The 21,781-nt window shown below is 52.4% G+C and overlaps 1 protein-coding gene across 5 annotated transcripts in view; it reads right to left on the reverse strand.

The window, feature by feature from the left end:
- Positions 1 to 1,053: 1,053 nt before the first annotated feature.
- NAV2 (neuron navigator 2) overlaps positions 1,054 to 21,781 on the reverse strand; it is a 383,040-nt gene continuing 362,312 nt past the window's right edge. For all 5 annotated transcript variants that reach the window (XM_028117715.2, XM_028117716.2, XM_088017420.1 and 2 more), the window contains 9 exons: positions 20,320 to 20,415; positions 18,358 to 18,526; positions 15,389 to 15,624; positions 12,942 to 13,096; positions 12,654 to 12,725; positions 10,918 to 11,114; positions 9,903 to 10,021; positions 3,930 to 4,133; positions 1,054 to 1,179 (listed from right to left, as the gene is read on the reverse strand). In XM_028117715.2, the coding sequence (XP_027973516.1) occupies positions 1,054 to 1,179; positions 3,930 to 4,133; positions 9,903 to 10,021; positions 10,918 to 11,114; positions 12,654 to 12,725; positions 12,942 to 13,096; positions 15,389 to 15,624; positions 18,358 to 18,526; positions 20,320 to 20,415 (1,374 nt within the window). The remainder of the gene's footprint in view (positions 1,180 to 3,929; positions 4,134 to 9,902; positions 10,022 to 10,917; positions 11,115 to 12,653; positions 12,726 to 12,941; positions 13,097 to 15,388; positions 15,625 to 18,357; positions 18,527 to 20,319; positions 20,416 to 21,781) is intronic.

Below are 21,781 nucleotides of genomic sequence, written 5' to 3' on the forward strand. Positions count from 1 at the left end.
GACAACTGAACAACCAGAACTCAGCAGGACCAAACCGAAACTCAACTCCTGCGGTTCTTTTCTTTCACCAAAGGACTGATTCTGACCAAAGGTGGGGGGAGGGGGGGAGGAAAAATCTTCAAAATCAAAGAGTCAGAAAAGGAAGGAAACTCAACCTCATTTGCAAGGGGGTAACCAGTTCTCCAAAACAGACCAATTCTCACTGTCCACAGTGTTTGCAGAAAGAAAAACCTGATTCATTGAGACAGGAGGGGGAAGTAGACACGGGCTGTCTGCATCGTGGCCACATCCGCTCGCGCACGTTCCACTCACGCTCAGGATCGACTGGAGGCTGACGGGTCTGGAAGGTGGGGCTGGACGGGAACAGGCAAAAATACCTCTCAGGTAAGGAGAGCACCATTTAAGAAGCAGAACAAAACAGCGAGCGCGCTTCGCGTTCCCCTGCGGTGTCCCTGCGCCGTAGCTGCGCAGTCCGCCGAGTGGGACCCAAGCCGCGCCCGCCCTGTTAGCACCAGCTCTCTGGGTGGCCGGCCGCGGGGGAGGCGGGGAGGCAGATGCAGGCTGGGGGCGGCAAGACCCAGTCCGGAGGCTCTGTGCCGAGGGGAAGCTGTGTTGCCCTCATTTCCGGCGTGGCTCCAGTCTCTTCTGCTCTGGGTAGCTCGCCGCAGGATGCTGTTTGGTTTCAGGAGCTTCCAAGCGGGTTCTTGGTTTTTTTTTTGTTTTCTTTAGAACCTTTTCATTTCAACAGTGACGATCCTTTCCCGAGAAGTACCTTCAGTGTCTTAGGGAGGTCACGGCAACAAGGCAAACGATAATGAAAATAAACAAGAAGATAGTGCAGGTCTCCCTGTGGAGGGGAGCAGTGCCAAGGCGGCTGTCCTGGGAGGCCCGCACCCAGGTCGGGGCTGGAGGAGGAGGGGTCTGGGTATCCCTGCAGCTCTCGTGCGGCGGCCGGGGGGCTGGCTCAGGAGGGCATCTTCAGGAGGGTGCGGGGCACGCAGGTGGAGCAGGGCAGGGAGCGGGGAGGCGGGCAGGCTCCACGGCTGGCCCCTGTCACAGAGTCGACTCTAGGGACGAGTCCAGGATGTCGTCATGATGGCTGTTGCTGTTGGAGTCGCTGTCGTAGCTCTGGGGGCTAGAGTAGTTGGCCGCCTCCTGCAGCCTCATCAGCATGTTCATCTGGGGAGAGAGCAAGAGTGTGAGCGGGTTTCAGCCTGGCAGCCGTCCTCCTCTGGCCTTTTCCAAGCTCGTGCTCTGTCCTCCAGATGCACCCCGGGTTGCAGCCCACAGTGGAGGCCGTGGACAAACACCAAAAAAACAAAACAAAAACAAAACAAAAACAAAAAACCAACTGTGGACTTGGGGCCAGGCTTCCAGGGTTCCAGCCCTGTCTCTACCACTTACGAGCCGCATAACCTTGGGTAAGTTACTTAAACTTTTTGTGTCTCAGCTTCTTCATTGGCCACATGAGAACAAGCATACCTGTCCTACGAGGTTGTGGGTGTGGACTGAGTGAAAATATGCTGAGCACAGAAAACAAAATAGGAAGTCTTCCAGGAATACAGAATTTATTTTTTATTTGCAAGTGACACAGCTTACCCCTTACCCAAGCACAGCCCTCAGACGGCGTAAAGATGCCAGTCAAGCTGGCTCAGCCCCACTGACATCTGAAGCACACGGCTCCCCGTTCGGGGAGCACCAAGCCCGCAGGTATGTCTGGCTCCGGCCAGAGGGCAGCCTGGAGCCCGCTGTGCTCCCACTCCTGCCGAGGCCACCGTGGGAGGTAAAGGAGAGCACCAGTTACAGGCAGAGCCACAAAGCACAGAGGGGCCTGGATTCCAAGGCAGGAAACTCCGGGCAAATTACCTACCATATCTGAGCCCCCAGGTCCTCATGCGCAGAGCAGAGAGAACAGGAGCACCCGTATCTCACGGGGTTGAGGGAGATAACAAAAGGACGGGATATGCATTAGACCCTCAGAAGAGGGCCTGGCGCGTGTGAAGTGCTCAAGAGATGAGATCTGCTACCGTCATCATCATTTGACGTTGAGAGTTTAAAGAGTGTTCTGAGACCTTCCCAGTCTACAGTCTATTGGTTGTTTGCGAGTGAAAGGGAGAACTAGCAACTAATTTTACTTGCAACTTTAAATTGTGTCTTTTATATTTTATGTAGCAAGTCAGTTAGAAAGTAGGGTCTCTCTGAGCTAAGGCCAAGACATGATGCAGCTGGGCATGAAATCCAGCTGCTTCCTAGCCAGCTGCCCCTCGGAATGCCTTGCCGTCTCCTTGGGTGAGCCAGGGAGCAGAACCACCATCAGCAGTGCCTTTTGGTGTAGCCGTGACGGGGGAAGTGGAGCCGAAGTCCAAGGGGCAATCCATGGCAGCCATGATTATTCACTCATCAAACAGCCCCAGTGTATTTACAGTGCGTGTTCTCGAACAAAAACCACAGTCCTCCTCTCCTGTAGGTCTCAGTCTCATGAGGGGGAGAGAGACCAGTTAACAAGAGACCTCGGGCCCTGGGAAGGGAGAAACACAAGTATCTATTTGATAGTGGGGGTACCTGAGCTGGCACAGCTCACTTTGTGGGACCTGGGGTTGGAGGGAGAGTTCTGTGTAACTATTCTAAGAACTCCAGCTTTCACCTAAATGCCCTTACGTTTAGTCCGTGACACAAATACTCCCGGGTAACAGAAGAGGGGTCTGGGGATGAGGGAGCCATGCTTTCCTCTAGAGATCTCCTAAATTCTATTTTTATGTAAGGAAAGAGCTCATAAGCTGGCAACCACAGAAACATCTCCACGACTCTGGCTTTAGCCATAATTCATGTTAGACATGGCGTTTTCAAGTCTGGTCCTTTCTTCTGCAAAACCATCGCTGTAAACACTGTACATTAGGTTGTGCATAGTAACATAATAACTCCCATTTAAAATACAGTTCCTGTTTACAAGAAAGCTCAGCAGGACCCCAGCTCCTTCCTGCCAGTGAGGAGGATGGCAGACAAGCCAAAGCAGTGATGATGATGATGACGATGATGATGATTTTTATCTAGCAAATCAATTAGTCATCAGGGAAAGAACAAGTCAGCTGTCTTTTAATTCTGCTGCATCCCTTATGAATATGTTCTTTCGTTAAGTAATGCAAGTCATATTTTCTGCTGTGTTTTTCCTCTTGCCTTAGCTGCCAAGGGAGCTCACGGGTAAACTGAAGGCATGATAATGGTCACTTAAGTATGGGAGGCTCTGGGGTATGTGCTTCCACCTTCTTTAATAGAGCTTCTGATTTATTAGGTCTAATTTTGCAATATGACTGTATATGGGTCTTATGTAGGCAGAGAACACTATAATTATAGTGTTATCGTCCCTGGTCCAGGTTCTTCTCAAAGGGCCTTTATTTGCTTTCGCAACAGTGGGGTAAATAAGCAGCACAGGCAGCGTTACACCGACTTAACTCAGGTCGCTGGCCTTGGGACCCGTATTCAGGCTTCCCTGTCCTCTGGGAGTCCCTCATGCCCTGACACCTCTCCCTGCCTGTGCATCTGATCAGTTGGCTCGGCTTCTGCTCCTTAGCAATCTCCGCCTCTGCTCTGTCACTAGTGGGAGAGATGAATGGGGCAGGACAGTACGTGATAAAGTTGGTACTCTAATCAGGGGGCAGAGAGTGGGACGGGGGCGTTTAGGTTGGGAAAAATCACATCTGTAACCTTTTACCTTATACCGCAACAAATTTCAGAGGGTTAAAGGCCGTAGTGAAAAACTGACCCCATGGGAGATAACGCTGGCAAAAGTGTGACTAACCTTGGGGTGGGTCCAGCCTTCCAAAGAGAGACTCTGGCTCAGTCACGTCTCTATTCCCAGCATGCCTTGCATCACGCCCAATATACAGTAAGTGCTCAGTAAATGCTGTGCTGCTCTGAGAGCGGAGACTTACCAGTGGGTCTCCTTCAGCATCGCTGGGGGGCATCTGCTTGCTCGCAGACCCTTCCCGAGGCATGGAGTAGCCGTCAAAGCCGACATCCTCAGGCCGGAGCTGCAGCAGGGGAGGCCACTCGTGTTGCTGTGGGCTGGCTGCCCAGGGGTAGGTGTCCATCACCCACTTGGCGGGATCCTCCCAGGGGGCCCGCCTTCCATAGAGCTGAAAACAGGCAAAGAAGGAATAGTCTGGGACTGGCCCGAGACTTCCTCTGCAGCCCTGGTTGTGCAGCCTTCAGAAACCTCTTAAAGCCCAGCATCATGCCCTCCCTGATGGAGTAACTGCACTTCCATAATTCTAAGGAAGGAAGCCACCCGAGGTACCCACAGCTTGATGTGCCAAGACTGAAGACAACATGACCTAAGGGTCAAAGGTGCTGGCTTTGGAGTCAGGCTGACCTGGGTCCACATCTTAGCTCTGCCACTGCCTCACCGTGTCACCCTAAACTCTATGCTTTGCTGATCCAATCTGAAAAGTAGCCACTTGGGGAGAGGGACCCCCAACTGCATGATTTGAAGCATGCGCCAATTTCTGTGGTGTAAATACTCCTCCTGTGGCCGATTTCAAACCACCAATATGGTAGCACTGAACTTGGGAGTTGGAAGGAGGTGCTGACCATCGGCTCACACGAGTCGGTTCTAGTATCCCATGGGGTGGACCCCGGAAGACGGCCTCCGACAGAGATCGTGCGCCGGGCGTCAACACCGCAGTGGGGGTCACCAACAGCCCTGGTTCAATAAAACCCCATTTCTTGAAGCAGCTCGGACTCTCAGAGCCCCTCACAGCAGCACTGGTCACTTTCAAAACAGCACCCTGTTAACAGAGGTTATGCACGGGTATTGGAATTTTAAGTCTCTCAACTATTATCCTTCAAAACTGTCCAGAACAACTGACAGGAAACTATGTTATCACTTAATTTAAGGCTTTTTCTTAAGCCTTCACTATTTAATGATAAGATTATTGCAGTGGCTTTTACTAGCAATGTCAAGAAATCTATAATCTCTTCTGAGGACAGAAACCGGCCGCTGCCCGTCCCTAGGCGGGGCTCTGCATAGGATAGTCTTCATCTTCATCACACCGTCTGCATCTTCTCTCCGTTAACGTCACCACGGCTGCCGCATCTTACAGCTGATGGTGGGTCAGCAGCGTTTTACAAATACCACGCGGAACTGCCATGTGACTCTCAGGGGGAGGAGGACTGCCCGAGTCTCCCAGATGAGGGGGACAGGCCCAGGGAGGAAAGGCAGCAGGACGGGAATCCAAGTCTGTCCGCCTCCATGCACCACCGAGTCTGAGACGTGGCAGGTGCGCTCGCCCAGCACTGGAGAGCACCCCCTCGACAGGGGGCCACGGAGTACACAGACCAAAGACTCCTGAACCACCACGTCTGCAGGGAGGCTCCCTCCGCCCTCACACAACTCCTGCAGGGGAGAGGGGAGAGAGGACTTGCTACCAGAACAGAGCCGAGCTCTGACTGACCAGACCACACCTATCCAGGTCCTAGGCTGCCCCAGCTGGAAGGAACTGGGGTCCCCTGGCCTCGTTTCCCAGATGGGGTCGTCGGGGTCTAAACAGAAGGGCCAGCCGTGAAAGGTTATGGAGTGGAGCTGGATTCAAACCCGGGACCTCAGCTTCCTTGTCTGGGCCTTTCTTCCCCTCTCCGCCCCTCCTGACCGAGTCCACCTGGTATCAGCAAGAGACACAGAGCCATGACTCAGCCAAAACCAGAGTAGGGAGAGGCAGACCAGGGTGTCCACCAGACAAGGATGTGTCAGCTGGGTGATTCACGGGGGCCTGCGGTACCTCTGACCTTGACGTCTGATTTGTCAGGGAAGCCGCCCACCCTGCCCGCATGGCCCAGGGGCTCACCCGTCCCTCCCCATTAGTGACTGGCTCTTCCTGCGCTCAAGACATGCACAGCCTCCTGTGACCTCACTGCTTTCTCAGACGCCTGCACCCCTCCCGTCTAGCACCCTGACCTGTCTGTCGCTAAATCTTCCTTCACCTGGGGCAGCGGTGAGTCTCGGGCCCGAGGATTCAGTCTGGTGTTCTAAAGGCTGTTCCTGGTCCGAGCGAGAAGGGATGACATGAAGGTGAGGGCGTGTGCACGTGTGTGCAAGCCAGGAAGGGAGGGAGCACACAAGCATTTGGGGCATATTCAGAACTGAAGAAGGCTGCTCTCCATCAGAAACATTCCTGCAATTTTAGAAGCTTCTCCCTCCAGAGGGAGGTTTGGGCCATGTTTCCCAAGCCAGGCCTCATGCGTGAGGCTGAACCAGGGCCTTACTTCCAGAGCCAGTCTGGAGGAGGAGAGGCTCAGGGCTGCAGAGCAAGAGGCTGGGATGTGGAGCTCATCCAGTCCTTAGACATAATATGGCCCAGAGGTTTTCAAATACTTGCTCTTCCCCTGACCCTACCACTGAGTAGCCTGAGGACCTTCTGGGCTCCACAGAAGCCAGCTGGAGAAAATACTCTTCCAGTCTAAGCTGCTCAGATCACAGACAGGGAACCTACAGACAGGAGACTTGCCCAGGGTCTCAGAGCAGGCTGCGTCATCCAATAAATGGCCCAACGCTCTTCCCCGCCCACCAGAACACAGGTCCTTTGAGCTGCTCTATAGACTTCAGACACTTTGGCAAATGTTTACAATGATGGCTCCAAAGGGGAACAGGACTGGGAACTGAGTCATAAGACAAATGTACATCGGGCGCATGTGAACGTCATCTGCAATAACAGAAAATATTTTTACAAGCTTCCATGCTTGCCACGAGACATGTTCAAGACCAGGTGATGAATGGTTGGGTCAGGACTGTGGCAGGCAAAGGAATTATCATAAAAGCTCCTCGACCCCACTGCAGCAGAGCCCTGAGGCAGCTCTGGGAAGCAGCAGACAGCTGGACAGAGAGACAGGCAGATGGGATATTCACCTTCCCCTAGGCAGGGAGGAGCCTGGCATGCCCACTGGCTCAGGAGCTGTGGGCTGAGACAATGGGAACGAATACCTGGGCCTCTGTGAGCCTCCTGACTCCACAGAATGTGTGGAGCCGCCGGGAGGCCATGCTTGCCTGCTCTGAACCACAGTCCCCTCACGGCCACTCGCTCATCTCACAGGGTTCCGTGAGGAGTGGCCCCGCACACAGCATGGACCCAGGGTAACACAGGGGGAGTGGGGAATCGAACTTTTCTTTTTAAAAAACAGAGGAATCCTTTTGTTAAATGAAATCTGTAGAAAACCACCCTATGAAACACAATACTTCGTTCCCTGAGCCACCTGAGGCTTCTGGAAGTTAGGGGGTCCTCAGGATGGCTTGAAAATCCCAGAAGTAACAGAGGAGTCAGCCAGACCTGGCTCCAATGCTGGCTCATCACACCCCAGTGAGTGACCTTGGGTAACAGTCAAAAACTCTTGTGAGCCTGGTTTCCTCATTTATGAGGTACTCTTTGAGCTGTTAGAACTAAAAGAGATCATGCACATCAGGCCCCTCGCAGGGCCCAGCAAGTAGCAGACCCTCAATCAATGTCAGCATACTTTCCTTCAAAACCAGAGGCCTGAAGAACACACCAGGTTTCCTCATGAATCAGTAGATTCTGGGGGTTTTCCTGGGCTCCTCAGGATGATGAGGTCACAGGTTTGGGGCAAGGTGGCTCACTTTTGAGCAACTTGGTAAAATGCTAATTCTGCTGCCTCCCCTGCTTGCTCCCACACTCTTGAAGGATGGTCTTTCAAATGACCTCACAGCGCAGGGAAGCAATGACTTCTTTTTGCTTCACACTGAACTGGTAAGTCCCATGAGATGGTGCCATGTCTCTGTTCCCTGCCCCAGACGGAACATTCTATAGCCATCCCCAAATCCTTTCGAAATCCTTTCAACCTCTTGCCTCTGTGCTCTTGGTGGGAAAGAGATCCAATGCTCTTTGACCATGAGCCCCAGGAAGGGCATTTGGACTCTACATTTATGGCCATGCCCAGAAGGCTTTCTTTGAAGTTCAAGTCTAAAGGAGCAGGGTCCTGGCACGTCCATCCTGGGTGAGGACCGACAGGGGGCCAGTTGATGTGTAGTTCAAGGCTGGAGTACTCCTTGGGTCTCCCCACTCATGGTCTGTGCCTCACTGCGCAAGGGAGGCTGGCCCTTAACCAACAGAGACCATGGGTTCCTCCAAGCATGCCCTGAGGTCACTCCTTATCCCTCATTACAAGATAAATTTGGAGCAAAGAAAAAGCAAATGAACAAGTGAAAGGTGAGGCAGAAATAAGAGGAAATGGTGCACTTCCTCCACCTCTAATTCCCTTACTTCTTTTGAGCAGCATGGGGGTCTCCCAGAGGTGCCGGGCATAGCACAGCCTCGGGAAGCCACTGAAGGAGAACAGAGGAGGGGGCTTCTGAAATGAAACAGACTTCAAGAATCCAGCATGTGGGAGATGCTTCCACTGGCCCAAGAAAATAGGAATGACTGCACGGCTCCTTGAGTTTGGGGCACTAACAGATCATCTGATTAAAGACTAAATTAGGGTCTGCTGACCCAGGTCAGTGAATTTATCTACCTAGGGAGATTCTACTGCGAAGATCTGAAATCCCTCACACCTTGCTTTATGAAAGCCACATGACACAGGAGAAAGGCGGCCGTCAGGGAATGGTCTTCCCACACGACTAACCAATGATTTGGGGTTGACCAAGGGACTGCCTAACTGCTTGCTAGTCTGCCTTCAGGTGCGCTTTGATTACCCCAAGGCGGCCTGCATTTGCGGGACACCCGTGCTCCAGCTCGAGACAGGAGCTGCAAGAGGCATGGTACGTTCCTTCCCCAGTCCTTGACGTCCTGGCAGCCTCTGAAACCATGGGCACTGCTGCATGGCACAAAGCAGCTGCACGTCCGCCAGGTGCAGCCAAACGTACAGCAGTGACACACACTGTGGCCATGAACGGGCCGTACCCCATACATGCACGTGGGTGTGCCCCCTCCCGTGCCCTCCACCAGCCCACAGCAGCCTCCTGGGTCTCCAGCTGCCCAGCATGGAGGAAACCAAGGAGCCCTTGGGAACCCGGCTGGTTCCTGGACTCTTCAGCTGTGCCTGATGCCTGCTCATTACTCAGCACGCGTGCTGCAAGCCTAGAAACTTCTCCAGCCGCCTCCAGACTCAACAGTGTCACCAGTGCAAGCTCCAATTTAATGCTAAGCCCGCCCTAGCATTCAAGGCTGGGCTGAATATGAGAAGTGAAGGATGCTGCCTTCCGGTCGCTGCAGTGTAGGGGCTTGTAGCCCCGTGGGCCCCAGGGTCGTGGTGGGGGGGCAGAGTGGGCGGGTGAGGGTGTCTGGGTGGCAGGTAGTGAGTGCTATGGGGCCGAGGCCTCAGAACCTGGAATTCGAGCTAGAGGCCTGGACTCAAATCTCAGCTTCTTCAAGTGTCCCTTTTATGACCTTGGGCAACTCACTCTCTTTGAGCCTTAATTTTCCTCTCCTGAAAAATGGAGACCAAAAAAAAAAAAAAAAAAAAAAAATCTCTGCTCCAGTCCCAGGACTAAGGCAGGCTTGAGTCAAAGAGCAGACAGGAGACTACTTCGCAAACTGCACGCTTCCATTTCTTGTGCGCTCGCTGTGCTGGGCGCTTTATGGCCACGACTGCACTTAACCCTCGCAGTAACTGCTTGTGGTGGAGGATGGTCATTCTCCTCTTCTATCAGCCAGGGCACTAGGGCACAGAGAGGCTGAACAACTTGCCTGGGGTCACACATTAACAGTGGCAGAGCCAAGATATGCAGCCAAGTACGTCCTACTCTGTGCCAGACTGATGGCCTCCCCCGTGAGGGGCGGTCACCCCAGGTCAGTCAGACGTCGAAAGGAGGAGATACAGACAACTCATCAGGTCACCAGAACAGTCCCCCCCATCCCGCCCCCACTTCGGAGGAGGCCTGTGGCAAGCACGCTCCTCACCTGGAGTCCTTCTCTGACGGCTTCCAAGAGATAGGGGATAATCGAGTAGTTCCACAAGTCGGTGAACCACACCCTGGAGCCATCCACATCGATGGGGCATGACAGGAAGAGCCGGGGGCCTGGGGACCACAGGGAAAGTCCATCAGAGCTGAAACTGGGGGGTTAAGAGAAGCCACGGTCTGAACAAACCCCACAGGAGGGACCCTGTGATTTTCTGAATGACAACAGAAGTACCGCTTCCCTGGGATCTCTCTCCCATCCCAGGAAATCACCCAAAAGAGAGGAGAGGCTTTATGGAGAGAGATGTTCACTGCAGTAGGATGAACCCTGACCGCTGGAAACAGAAGTGCACTCAGTGTCGGAGAAGACAAACGGTTACACTAACGATGGTACAGCCACTTTGATTACTCTGCAACCTTTGGGAAGGACTGTGAAAATGGAGTAGCAACACAGATGCTCAGGGGACAATGTGAAATAAAAAAGAAATGAGCATCCTGTGTGCATGCTATGTTTGCAACTACACAAAGCCTACATGTCTGGATAAGGACAGAAAACAGAAACTCAAATTAACATTATGTTAAGATGGTGGGATGATCAGCGGTCTTTTTTTCTCTGAACCCTAAGCTTCGGGGAATGTTGATGGCATTTTATTTTTAAAGCAGAGCCAATGTGGCCAGGTGGCTTGCGCTTAGGGGAGCCCTGTGCTGGGGGCTCTTCACAGAGCCGGCAGTTTTTGCATCAGCCTGGGCTGGATGCATTGCTCTGCAGCTCATCAGCCCTGGTCCGCTGTGCAAAGATGGGGAAAGGGACACAGCACCAGATGCAGATGACTGGCATCCGGGGCCTGCCCTGGGCTGTGATCGTCCCTCTGTCCCCTCTCACCCGTGCGGACAGTGCAGCGTCCAGCTGACTTGTGCCTGCCAGGTGCCGTCCCGGCCAGGGCCCCAAGGACACGCGTCTGAGGTGGCCAGAGCTCCAGGAGCAGTGCCCGTCCCCTGCTCGGCCTCCCACCTACCTATGGTGACGTCTGAGGAGCTGTGAGCCTCCAGGAAGCGGTTGAGGTGATGCCAGACCTTGGGAATCCAGTCGATGATTTTTACCAGCTCCACATTCCGCACTCGCCCACTGATCTCGGTTTCCATGAGCTTCCGCCTCAGGAACCGGCCAAGGAAGCCCTTCACGGGCTCCGTGTGATTGGCACAAAGCACCCACCTGGAGGAGAGTCAGCAATGCTTTTCGGTGATGATGACTGACAAAAACGATGCCAGCCTCCCCAGTCAAAGCTCATTAGATCTGGAGTTACAAGGCCAGGCCCTACTGTGCACCCAATTCCTCGTGGCGGCCCTGTGACAGAGCTACGACTGCCATCCCCATTTCACAGATGGGAATGCTGAGGCACAGGCTGCACAACTTATCCAAGATCAAAGAGCTCTTTAACACAGAAGGGCTAAGATCAGGACGAGGATGGTCCAGCTCCAGGGTCTGAGCTCTGACCACCGAGCCTGCTGCCTCTTGTGCTGGAAGTCAGGCCATGTGCTGGCCTCTGGAGCTGTAACCAAGACTAAGATGCACACCCTGTTCCCCAGAAGCACACGGTCTAGTGGAGGAAGTAGATAAGCAAACAGAGGAATGAGACGTGACAAACCCTAGGGAATCAGAGAAGCCTCCCAGAGGAGGGCATGTCTGAGACCAGGAGGGGGCTGGGGGCAGGGTGGAGACCAGGCTGCCGCATCTGCACAGGCGCGTAGGGTGTTCGGGGAACCTGCCAGACATTCAGTGTGACCAGTGTAATGCAGTGTTTGGACCTGCCAACCTACGGAGTCTGATTCCATTTTGGAGGCCGTGGGGAGCCACTGAAGGAGTTTTAAGCATGAGGGTTTTCTGGTGAGATCTGAATTCTAGAACGCTCACTCAGCTGCCACTGGCACAGCACATGGCCTGCAGGGAGCCAAGCTGCGGGCAGGCACCGTGGCTGCAGCGACGGTGCAGGGAGCCGTGGTGGTGGGGCAGGAGGCGAAACCACGGACGGGATGGGACAGCCTGGATGCAACGGCGGCCATGATCTCGGGCCTGGGGTAGTCGTCATTTCTGACGATCACAGTTCGGGTCGGCTTTCAATAGATTTCCCTCAGAGATGTCTGCAGATGGCCAGTGGAAAAGTGCCCGGGACCTAGCCCAGAGTGGCTTCTCAGCCGCATCCCAGGGCCCAGGGGGCGGCGGGGGCGGGGTGCGGTTACCTGGGAGGTGGCACAGGGCAGAGGGCATCCAGCCATGGCAAGGCCAGCAGCAACGGGACCTTGCATGACTGAGCTGGACAGTCCCTCCCACATCCCAGCAGTGACCGCACCCCAGTATGGGGCCGGGGCAGAGGGACTCCCAGCAGCTGGAGTGCAAAGGTCCACAGCTCTGAGGGGACACTCACAAGCAAGAGCTTGCACCGCTCACGATCATCACTTGGGGTGGAGAGATGCATCACTGGGGACGTGAGGGGGGTGGGCAAGCCCAGAGCCGCGGCCTTGACACGGCTACCCCAGGGCGGAGACTCAGGGACCCTGACCTGGGCTTCCGTCTCAGCTCTGCCACCCACTGGCCAGGTGGCCCCGTGTGAATCAATTCTCTCAGCCTCCCTGTTCCCAGCTGCAAGATAAAGCTAGCTAACTCCTTGAGGCTGTTGTGGGAGTGAAATGAGTTACGCCAGGGCAAGCGCTCAGCACGATGGCCAACATGGGCGCCTGAACAGCAGTGCCTTACCTGAAGTTGTGGTGAAGCTGCAGATTGGGAGTAGACGAGGTAGCCTGGTTCATTGTGCCGATTATGTAAGGGCTGTGGGGACAGGAAGGAAAAGGCGGCTCTGTGAGTCAAAAGCAAGCCAGGGGAGGTGCTCACGGAAGCCCGTGGCGCCAGCAGGTGCAGGCAGATGGCTGCTTGCCTCCCCCACCCCGCATGCGGAGCCCGGGCTGTGTGGGCACCGTGCCCGTGCAGCACACATCCCGTGGCCACCGTCCTCTGGGGGCCATGGGGTCGGGAGCTGCCCTTTACCATTTATGGTCCTTGCAGTTGAGCAGCCCATTGAAGATCTCGCCCAGGGAGCTGACGTGATGCAGGTTGTCGAGGATGATGACGAGGGGCATGTCCACAGCGTTGTTCTCGCTGGTGCACTGGTCAGCAAGGTTGGACAAGTACTGGCGCAATTCCTGGGGAGGCCGGGGGAAGAATAAGTGGGTGAACGCACCCCAATAAAAATGCACATGCTCAGAGCCTTCACTTTGCCCAGGTCAACACAGGCGGAAAGGCCTTTCAGGAGGCCATGTGGTGAACCTGTGCTGAGTGCCCATCTGCTACACAATATCATCCGGGAGGGGTGGTCAGGAGATGTGGGGTGGGCAGGGGGTGAGGAAGGCCTGGGTCCTGCCTTCTGGGAGGCACCAGGTAAGAGAAAACCTGCCCGGGGCAGGAGCATAACACTGTGGGGTGCTGAGGCACGGTTTTGCATCCCTGTTCTAATCACTTCTCTACGAGTGCTATCATTTTTCTTGATATTGCTTATTACACCCACCTTGCAGTAAGCTCCCAAGGGCGGGTGCCTTATACACCTCTGTACTTCCGCAGCACCTGCCTGAGAGCCACTTATACAGAAGCCCTCGTTGAATCGGCACAGCAAAGGACCGCTCCCCGCCCCCCACCCCCCCACAGGCTCGCACTGCTGATCAGTGCCATCACAGCCAGCCAACAATGCAGGGCAGAGGAGTCGACATGCAGAGGGGGCCCTGGAAGTTCTGGACTGAACTGTGGAGAAGAGGTCTGGACTGAACTTGTGTTGGAACTAGGATGCAGCCCAGCCCGGCTGGGGTGAGGGATGTGTGTCAGAAGATGAGGGCTAAAGGTGCCAAAGAGGAAAGGCCGAAACGGTGAGCGGAGGACCGGCCAGGGACCAGAATGCCTGCCTGCTAGTGTTCCCATCATAGCAATAGTGGTCAGGGACTTAGAGCCTCACACACAGAATCTCTGTAGCCCTACGGGAACCTTCTTGGGTGGGCACTGGGATTATCTCCATTTTACCAAGGAGGAGGCTAGGGCACATCAAAATCAGGTGCCCGGCTCCAGACTCGGGGCCTGCCTCGGTGTGGGCTCTTTATCACATCAGACGGTCCTACACGCTAGCCTGAGAGCTCACAGGGTGATGCTCCCTCCACCTCCTACGAACACATACACGGGTCTCCCTTTTAAGTCAAAGTGTGGCTTGCTAACATCAGAAAAAGCCCCACTTTTTAAGTTACTAGTAATATCTTCTTCCTTTAGCCCCTTTCCACCAGGGGTTCGTGGTCTCAGGCACCTGCGGACCAAGTCTCCAGAGCCTTCCTTCCCCTGCTGAGGCTCATGGGGTATGGTTGGTGAGCTGATTCTGCAGAGGGTGCTGGTCAAGGGGAACATGAGGGGGGCTGAAATCTAGCCTGGGCTCGATCCCCAGCCACATGCCTGGGGTCCTTCTCTCACTGGTCCTGGGAGAGGGTGCCTTCCCTTAGTGGGCTCACACACAGACACTCTGGGTACCGGCACCCTGACAACTTCTAGTTCTAGCCTGACATCAAAATCACCCAGCTAACTGAATGGTGCAGATTCCGGCCTGCCAAACTTACTGAAAGCCGTCGTCTGGGAATGAGGTCCAGGAATCTATATCTTTGAGCATGCTGGGTGATTCATAAGGCAGAAGAGTCATTTCCCAATTGCCTCTGACTCACCAGTCCCCTTGCTCAGGGCCAGCCCAAGCGAATCATCCATCACCTCCCACTGCATGAACAGTGAACAGGTTTGAGAAGCCACTTCATGATCTTTGCCTGGGACCAGGTCCAGACGTCTCCATCGGTCCCCATGAAGCAGGACTGAGGCTGTTTGCTGGCTCTGGAGTCCAAGATGCTGACTTAAGCCCTAATCCACTGCTCTGTACCATCCGACGGCTCCTAGGCACATGGCCACCTGCCTCGAGCCTCAGGTCCCTTCTCTGACAGGAGAGTAGCCACGACCTCTCCCTTGAGGGTACTATCGTGAGGTGGCCAGTTTGTTGGTCATGGGCAAGCAGTCTGTGATGTGAGCTGATATTATGAGTGTCATCACTGTTCCTCAAGAGGACGTTTCATTTGGGAGGAACAAGAGCACCAAGTAGGCACATGACAAATTCTTGGTAAACTAAAATGGATGCTTCTGGGGTGATCCTAAAGGACTCCTAGCACTGAGCATCATAGCCAGCTTAGAGTGGGCAAGTGAGAAATGAACCAGCTCGCCTTACAGATGGCACTCCTCACTGGAAGTTTTGAGTTCAAGCCTTCCCTTCTGCTACCCCATCCTGACTTCCTCCACCAGGCTTTCACAAGCCCAAGGGAGAGCACCCGGGCAACACTGCTTTCCCATCAGGGCAGTGGTGGCCTCGACAGTTCTGAAAGGGCCACATAGCACCCCCTGGCTAGGTGGCAGCCTTCAAATGACCTCACCTTGCTGGACTTGTGGTCCACGTTGAAGGTGGCGATGACACCATCTGTCAGCTCCCGTCCCTCCCGCAGCACCAAGTACTCAGACAGCCGGTTGGCCAAGTAGGTTTTCCCGGTGCCGCTGGGGCCGGAGAGGATGATCCGCCGGTGCTCCACCAGCAGGGAGACGTAGCGCTGCAGGATGGGCTTGGGGATCAGGGACTCGAATACCAGCGAGTCCAGGCTGTTCTCCGCGAGCCCTGTGTTGGAGAGGGACAGGAAGGGTCTGAACCCCTGTGGAATGGGTAGCTCTGCACTTGCCACCTGGGTCTGCCTAGCTCTTTCCATGGCGGCCACTCATCTGAGACTGCTGCCCACCCGGGTACATGGGAGGCTGAGCGCAGGCAGCCACTGCAGCCTGCTCACGAGCACCGTGTGGTCTAGCACCTGGCTCGGCTGACTCGCCCAGACTCAGACTTCACTCTAACACCCAGGCCCGAGGGCCCTGTCTGTCCTCTGCCGAGTTCCTAAGACTCTGGGCTCTGCCTGCCTCTCTGGATTTACCATGCTGCTGGTGTCTGCCCAGCCCAAACCTGAGTGTCCCGTGTCTGCCAAGACCCTGGGGTTGCCTGTCACCCTGTTCTCTCTCGTGCCCTGTGCCACTGCTGCCCACACTCAGGTATGCCACAAAGGTGACCACGCTTTCATCTTGAAAGCAAAGAAATGCCATTTGATTCAGGTATGTGATGACTGGTAGGCGAAGGCTGAGATGCTACCCACCCAGACCTCTGAGCCTCAACAATGTCAAGAGGAAACGTATCTTTCCTCTTTCCTATGTGGGACAACTCCACCAATCAGGGCTGTTGGCGTTTTTTTTTTTTTTTTTAATTTTTATTTATTTATTTGAGAGAGTGAGAGCAAGAGCGAAAGCATGAGCAGAGGGGAGGAGCAGAGGGAGGAGAAGCAGACTCCCCGCTGAGCAGGGAGCATGACACAGGACTCAATCCCAGGATCCTGGGATCATGATCTGAGCTCAAGGCAGCCACTTCACTGACTGAGCCATCCAGGCGCCCCAGGGCCGTTGGCTATTTATTTTTATTTTATTTTTAAAGATTTATTTATTTGTAGTGAGAGAGAGAAAGAGAGCGTGCGCAGGAGCAGGGGGAAAGGCAGAGGGAGAGAAGCAGACTCCCTGCTGAGTGTGGAGCCTGATGTGAGGCTCAACCCCGAGACCCTGAGATCATGGCCTGAGTCAAAATCAAGACTCAGATGCTTAACCTACTGAGCCACCCAGGGCCACTGGCTTTTTAAAAACTGTTTTCTTTATATCATTCTCAAGAGAAGATCCATCCGAGGTTACTTGTCTAAAACCTAAAGTAATTCTGTTAAAACTCACCTTAAGAAAACTAGTGTATGTAGGTAAAAAAATACATTGAAGAGCATTTAGTCTATTTTTTTTAAGATTTCATTTTTAAGTAATCTCTACCTTCAATGTGGGGCTCGAACTTACAAGCCCGAGATCAAGAGTCGTGTGCTCTACTGACTAAGCCAGCCAGGCGCCCCCCATTTATTCTATTTTATAATAGTATCTTCCTTTTACATAATTATTCACTGCAAACAGACCCCACAAATGCATTTATATGCTTGTTTCTAATCCTCCCCTAACCGAGAATGGCCCCTACATGCAGACTATTCTAGAATGACCATGATGAAGGTTTCTAAAGGACTTACCTTCTGGGTACAGGCCTAAGGTTTTCCTGGTACTGAGCTCAGTGTAGCCTACAATGGCTGAAACTCGATGCAAAGTGCGGAATGCAGGGTCTCTCGTCTAAACTTAATAATGAGGAAAAAACCCACAAAAACATCTCTCTCTACATACACGCTGCTCTTTTGGTCTTTTGCCTTAAAACCCCCTGGGAATGACTGTTCTGCTGATGAACTCATTGCAGGGCACGTGTTTAGCATTCACACTAAAGCTAATTTGGGGTAGGTTCCGGTCACTTGCACCCAAGGCCACGTGTGTGCAATTGCGCTTGCTGGTAAGGTAAGGCTGTGTGTGAGACTCGAGCGGAAATGTCAGGCTTGTCAGTGGCAGAGCAAGGCGTGAATTCCTGCTCCTACGTAATGGTGGGGTGCTTCTGGAAAACCTCCCAACCAGGAAACAAAGCTTGCATCAAACAACCCCAAAAGTGTGCCCTGTTAAAACTACAGTCAAAAGCTGTGAGTTACAGGGAAGTAAGACGGGACAACCTGAAGGGTGAGCTTCGAACAGTGTTTATCAATCTATTCTTTGGCGGTGGGAGGTTCATAAAATAGAGGGGAAAAGGGGCTTTTGCAGTCAAATACATTTGTGTCAGACTGGATTCAATAGCCTTCTTACTGGCAGGAGTCAGCGCACCCGAGGATGGAGTTAGCGCACCCGTACACTCCTGTCTTCCTGTCCCCTGAACACAAATGGGTCTAATGATGCAGTTTTCTAGACTTATTTGGCCAGGATTCTCCCCTCGCAAGAATACTTTGTGGGCCTAGTGTTCCTTGGAACACACTTTGGCCCGGGGCCTAGCATCCCTAGGGGATGAGACAACTGGAAGGGCCAGCAGCGCCATGCGTGGGCACGAGTGGCCCTCGAGCAAATCGCAGCTCCCACCTGTAGAACGGGACCACGTCCAAGGCCAGCTGGCAAGAGTAACCCATGGGTATCGGCAGAGCCCCGTTTCAGCAGGGCTATTAAGATTCCAACATCTCAGAGTCATAAGGCTTAATGGGACCTTTTGTTATATAATTTCAGCAATAAACTAAAATTGCTTCCGGGGGTGTGGAAAAAGCTAAAGGCCATTGAACTCGCTTAGGTAAGAATGACTGTGGTTGCAGGGGTAGAGAAACCTACCCACACACATGTGAAAACAAAACTGGGGCCATGGTTTCCGACACCAAGTCACAAAACAAAAACCGCAAGTCCTGAAAACTCCGACCTCTGCCGTCGGCCAAATTACCTTTGACGGTCACAGAGATGGTCGTGTTCTCGCCAACCAGATAGCCACAGGGAAGAAGCTCGGGGGTCTCGGAGGTGTTGCTGCGCTTGATTTCCCCAATGCTGTAGCCCAGAACGCTATCTGAATTCAGCCCCAGCTGACTCACGGGGTCGACGTGGATGATGTATTCCTGGGAAGAATAAAATCAAGACCCCGTCAAAGATGTGGCTAGAAATCTGCCCATGACTCATGTTTTCCTTGGGTGATTTATGATCATCTTCTCTCTCAGCTGATGCCTGGGTTGAAACCGAGCTGTGGAAAGAGGAGGGGGAAGAGCTTTCTCTGGGGATGATGACCGAGTATCACAGGCCTCTTCAAGTACAGATTTATTTGGTTAGTGATGTGGAGGGAGCCCTAACACAATCGTGAACGTTTAGTCTGGATGAACCAGGCAAGGAAAAGTTAAGATTGCTTTTCTTAAATTTAGCTGAAGTCCTGAAGACACCAGGGCCCGTGAATCGTGCTGGAAAACTCATGAGAAAGTAATTCGGGCAAGGAATCTCCCCACCAGCCCCTTCTCTTGGCTCATAGCAAACTCCACACTTATGATAAAAGGAGCAAATCCCAGGGCGGTATGAAAAAAAGCAGCTTTGGGTCTTTAAACAGGAAAAACTGTGTTTAATTTGGAAAGTATGCCCTCTGAGGTGAGTGACCAAAAGGCTTTAGTCAGTGAACCTGGACCGAAGGTCCGTGGGCGAGGACGTAGCTGGACGAAGACCTATGTGGAATATCAGGAACAGGCCTCTCTGCCTTTAATGGTCTCACTTCCTCCCACGTGACGCCCCACGGGCTCTTTTCAGCCCAAACTGTTGTCTTTTTAATCTAAGATTAAACTTCCCATCAGCAGAGTTCAGGTTTTGGCTCTAGGAAGCAGGACTGGTCTGCCCTCAGCCATTCACATCCCTTGGCCGGTCACATTTCCACAGCCTGCCAAGACGGGGAAGGCTCTTTGGCCAGAGAACGGAACACAGGGCTTCCTGCGTGTGAAGCCACCTGAATCTAGATGCTAGAAAGAGACTAGAGTGGACTGGGTAAGTCAAGTTTTAAAGTCAGACCAACTCAACTAGACCAATGTGGTTGTGTTCTAGCTCCACGATCTTGGGCAAGTGAGCTGACCCTTGCTTTCCTCCACTTTAGGTGGGAAAATAATAGGACCTTCCTCACAGGCCTGGAAGTAAACTGGGGTAATGTTAGCATGGTCTCTGGCACCAAAAATGCAGGCTACCAATAATGCTCAGGGGACATGATTAATGAATGCTTATGATTGCTGATACCCTTCAGGACAGTAGGAAAAAAACGTCCAAAAAGCTTCTTCCAAACCACCTTGTGCTTGCAGGCTCTCCTCAGTACTCATGAGTTATTTCTCCCATGAAAAACATCCACATTCACTCCAGTGATGTGACTAGAATACGAAAATAACTATGCCAACATCTTTGACTCTGGACATCGATCAGATGTTAATGTTACGTGAAACACAAATCCTAGACTCTGAAGTGTTGGCCAGGATGCTGGGCAAGTCAGATCAAATCCCCCAGAAATGAAGAATGGAAATTTGAGGTCTTAGCCCTGGCCACAGGGCAGTCAATTCAAAGTAATATTCAATAGGACACAATTCTAAGGTGAAGAGAGAATTTGGATATTAGCAGTTCACCATGTGAGGCTCAAAAAACTGCTTGAGGCCAGGGAAATGACTCTCACTGGCTCGCCGACCACTGCCAAGGGTAGCCAGGAACAGGCTGGCCAATCACCAGTCTGTTCTCACCATCCCCGTTACCAGAGTGCCCAGAGACAAGTCCCAGCAACACAAGGGTGGGGGCAGACCCAAGCGGTGGCCACGTTCAGTACACAAACCGCCCCTTCCCTCCCTGAGCCCAGGCCCCCACTTCAGGCAGACGACCTTAGCCGTCCTCTTAAGACACTTACTTTGAACAGTCGTCTAACCACCCCATCGAGCACATCCCACTTCGTCTTGCCACTGACTCCAATGCAGCCAATAAGAAAGAGGTGTGGTCTGGAATCCTAAGGGTAAGGAAATGTACGCAGGTGAAAAACAGGCGGATCTTTTCTGACACAGTTTAGCAAGGACTCAGATTGCCTTAGGACTCCACCAATGGTTTGAGAGGGGGAATAAAAGTCCTATTTGTTATAACACCAGATACAATGTAGATGGGATACAATAGTCTTAAAAACTTTCCCTGCTCTCTTGCAAAAACAGTAGTCCCTGGGTCAGGAAGAGAGGATCTCCTCTCTGGAATCTAGAACCTTCTACAAAAGGTGTGCCCTGTATAGTACATAGATCACATCCCTTGCCTGGAATGCTCTCCCCTCTCCTGCCATCTCTCCCTTTCCAAACCTTGTTTACAAACTCACCTCTTCCAGGAAGCCTTCAATGATTAACCCACCAGGCTCAGAGCTCATATTGCTTCACCGGTTCTGTACATAACTGATATATTATCATATTCTGTACTTGTTTACTTTTAGGTATTTATGTCTTATTTGTATATCAAGTTTATCTCCTTGCTAGATCTTAAACTCCTTCAGAATAGAATACGCTCAATTATTTTCTTCTTTTTTAAATAATGTTTATTGCTTTTCTGCTAATTAAAAGTTAAAACATACTCAAATCAGAAAACAAGCAAAACTCTGGGAAGTTCACAAAAAAATACTCTTTTTCTACTGCTTTTGAATTTCACCCACAGGGCTCTCTGTGCAGGGGGGGTTAACTAATCACAATGATTAAAGAAAAATTAATAGAATATTCCATTTTGTCGCATTTTAAAAATCTTAGCTCTGACATGCTCAGAAGAATACAGAATTAGGAGAGTGGCAGCGGGGAGTAGGGGTGTATGTGGCAGTTAAGCAAAATCAGCGGAGAAAAGAGCACCAGTCTTATGGTGAGAAGATCTGGCCTCACCAGTTACCTTATAACCTCAAGTAAATGATGCTTGGACACTAGGTTTCAGATGCAAAACGTAGGTAACAACGTCTGGTTGACCAACTTCATCTGGATGCCACAGTGATCCAGAACAACACAGTTTTTAAAAGGGACTCAAGCTTCTGTAAAATGTAGAATCTATCTGCTCCTGTTGAGGATCACTGGATTAATGCACATCCCCAGGCATCACCTGAATTTTTTATAAGAACGTTCTAAGAATGAATTTTCCCCGATAGTCCTACCATGCCACTACTTAAGCTCTGAAAATAGACTTCTTTATATTTATTTTTATATGTAAAAGATACATATTTTTAGGTTAGTTGAGGAGACAATCACTAGCAGCTCCAAAATCTGGGCCTCCCCACCTTCAACAAGACTAGAGAGCCAGCCACACAGTGGAATCCTCTGGCAAAGAGAGTCTGGCTGCAGACAGCTCTGCTGTGGTGGGCA

Source organism: Eumetopias jubatus, unplaced genomic scaffold, assembly GCF_037043125.1.
Source record: "Eumetopias jubatus isolate StellerSeaLion01/CBP00866 unplaced genomic scaffold, mEumJub1_p1.0 scaffold_13, whole genome shotgun sequence".
NCBI classification, from domain to species: Eukaryota; Metazoa; Chordata; class Mammalia; order Carnivora; family Otariidae; genus Eumetopias; species Eumetopias jubatus.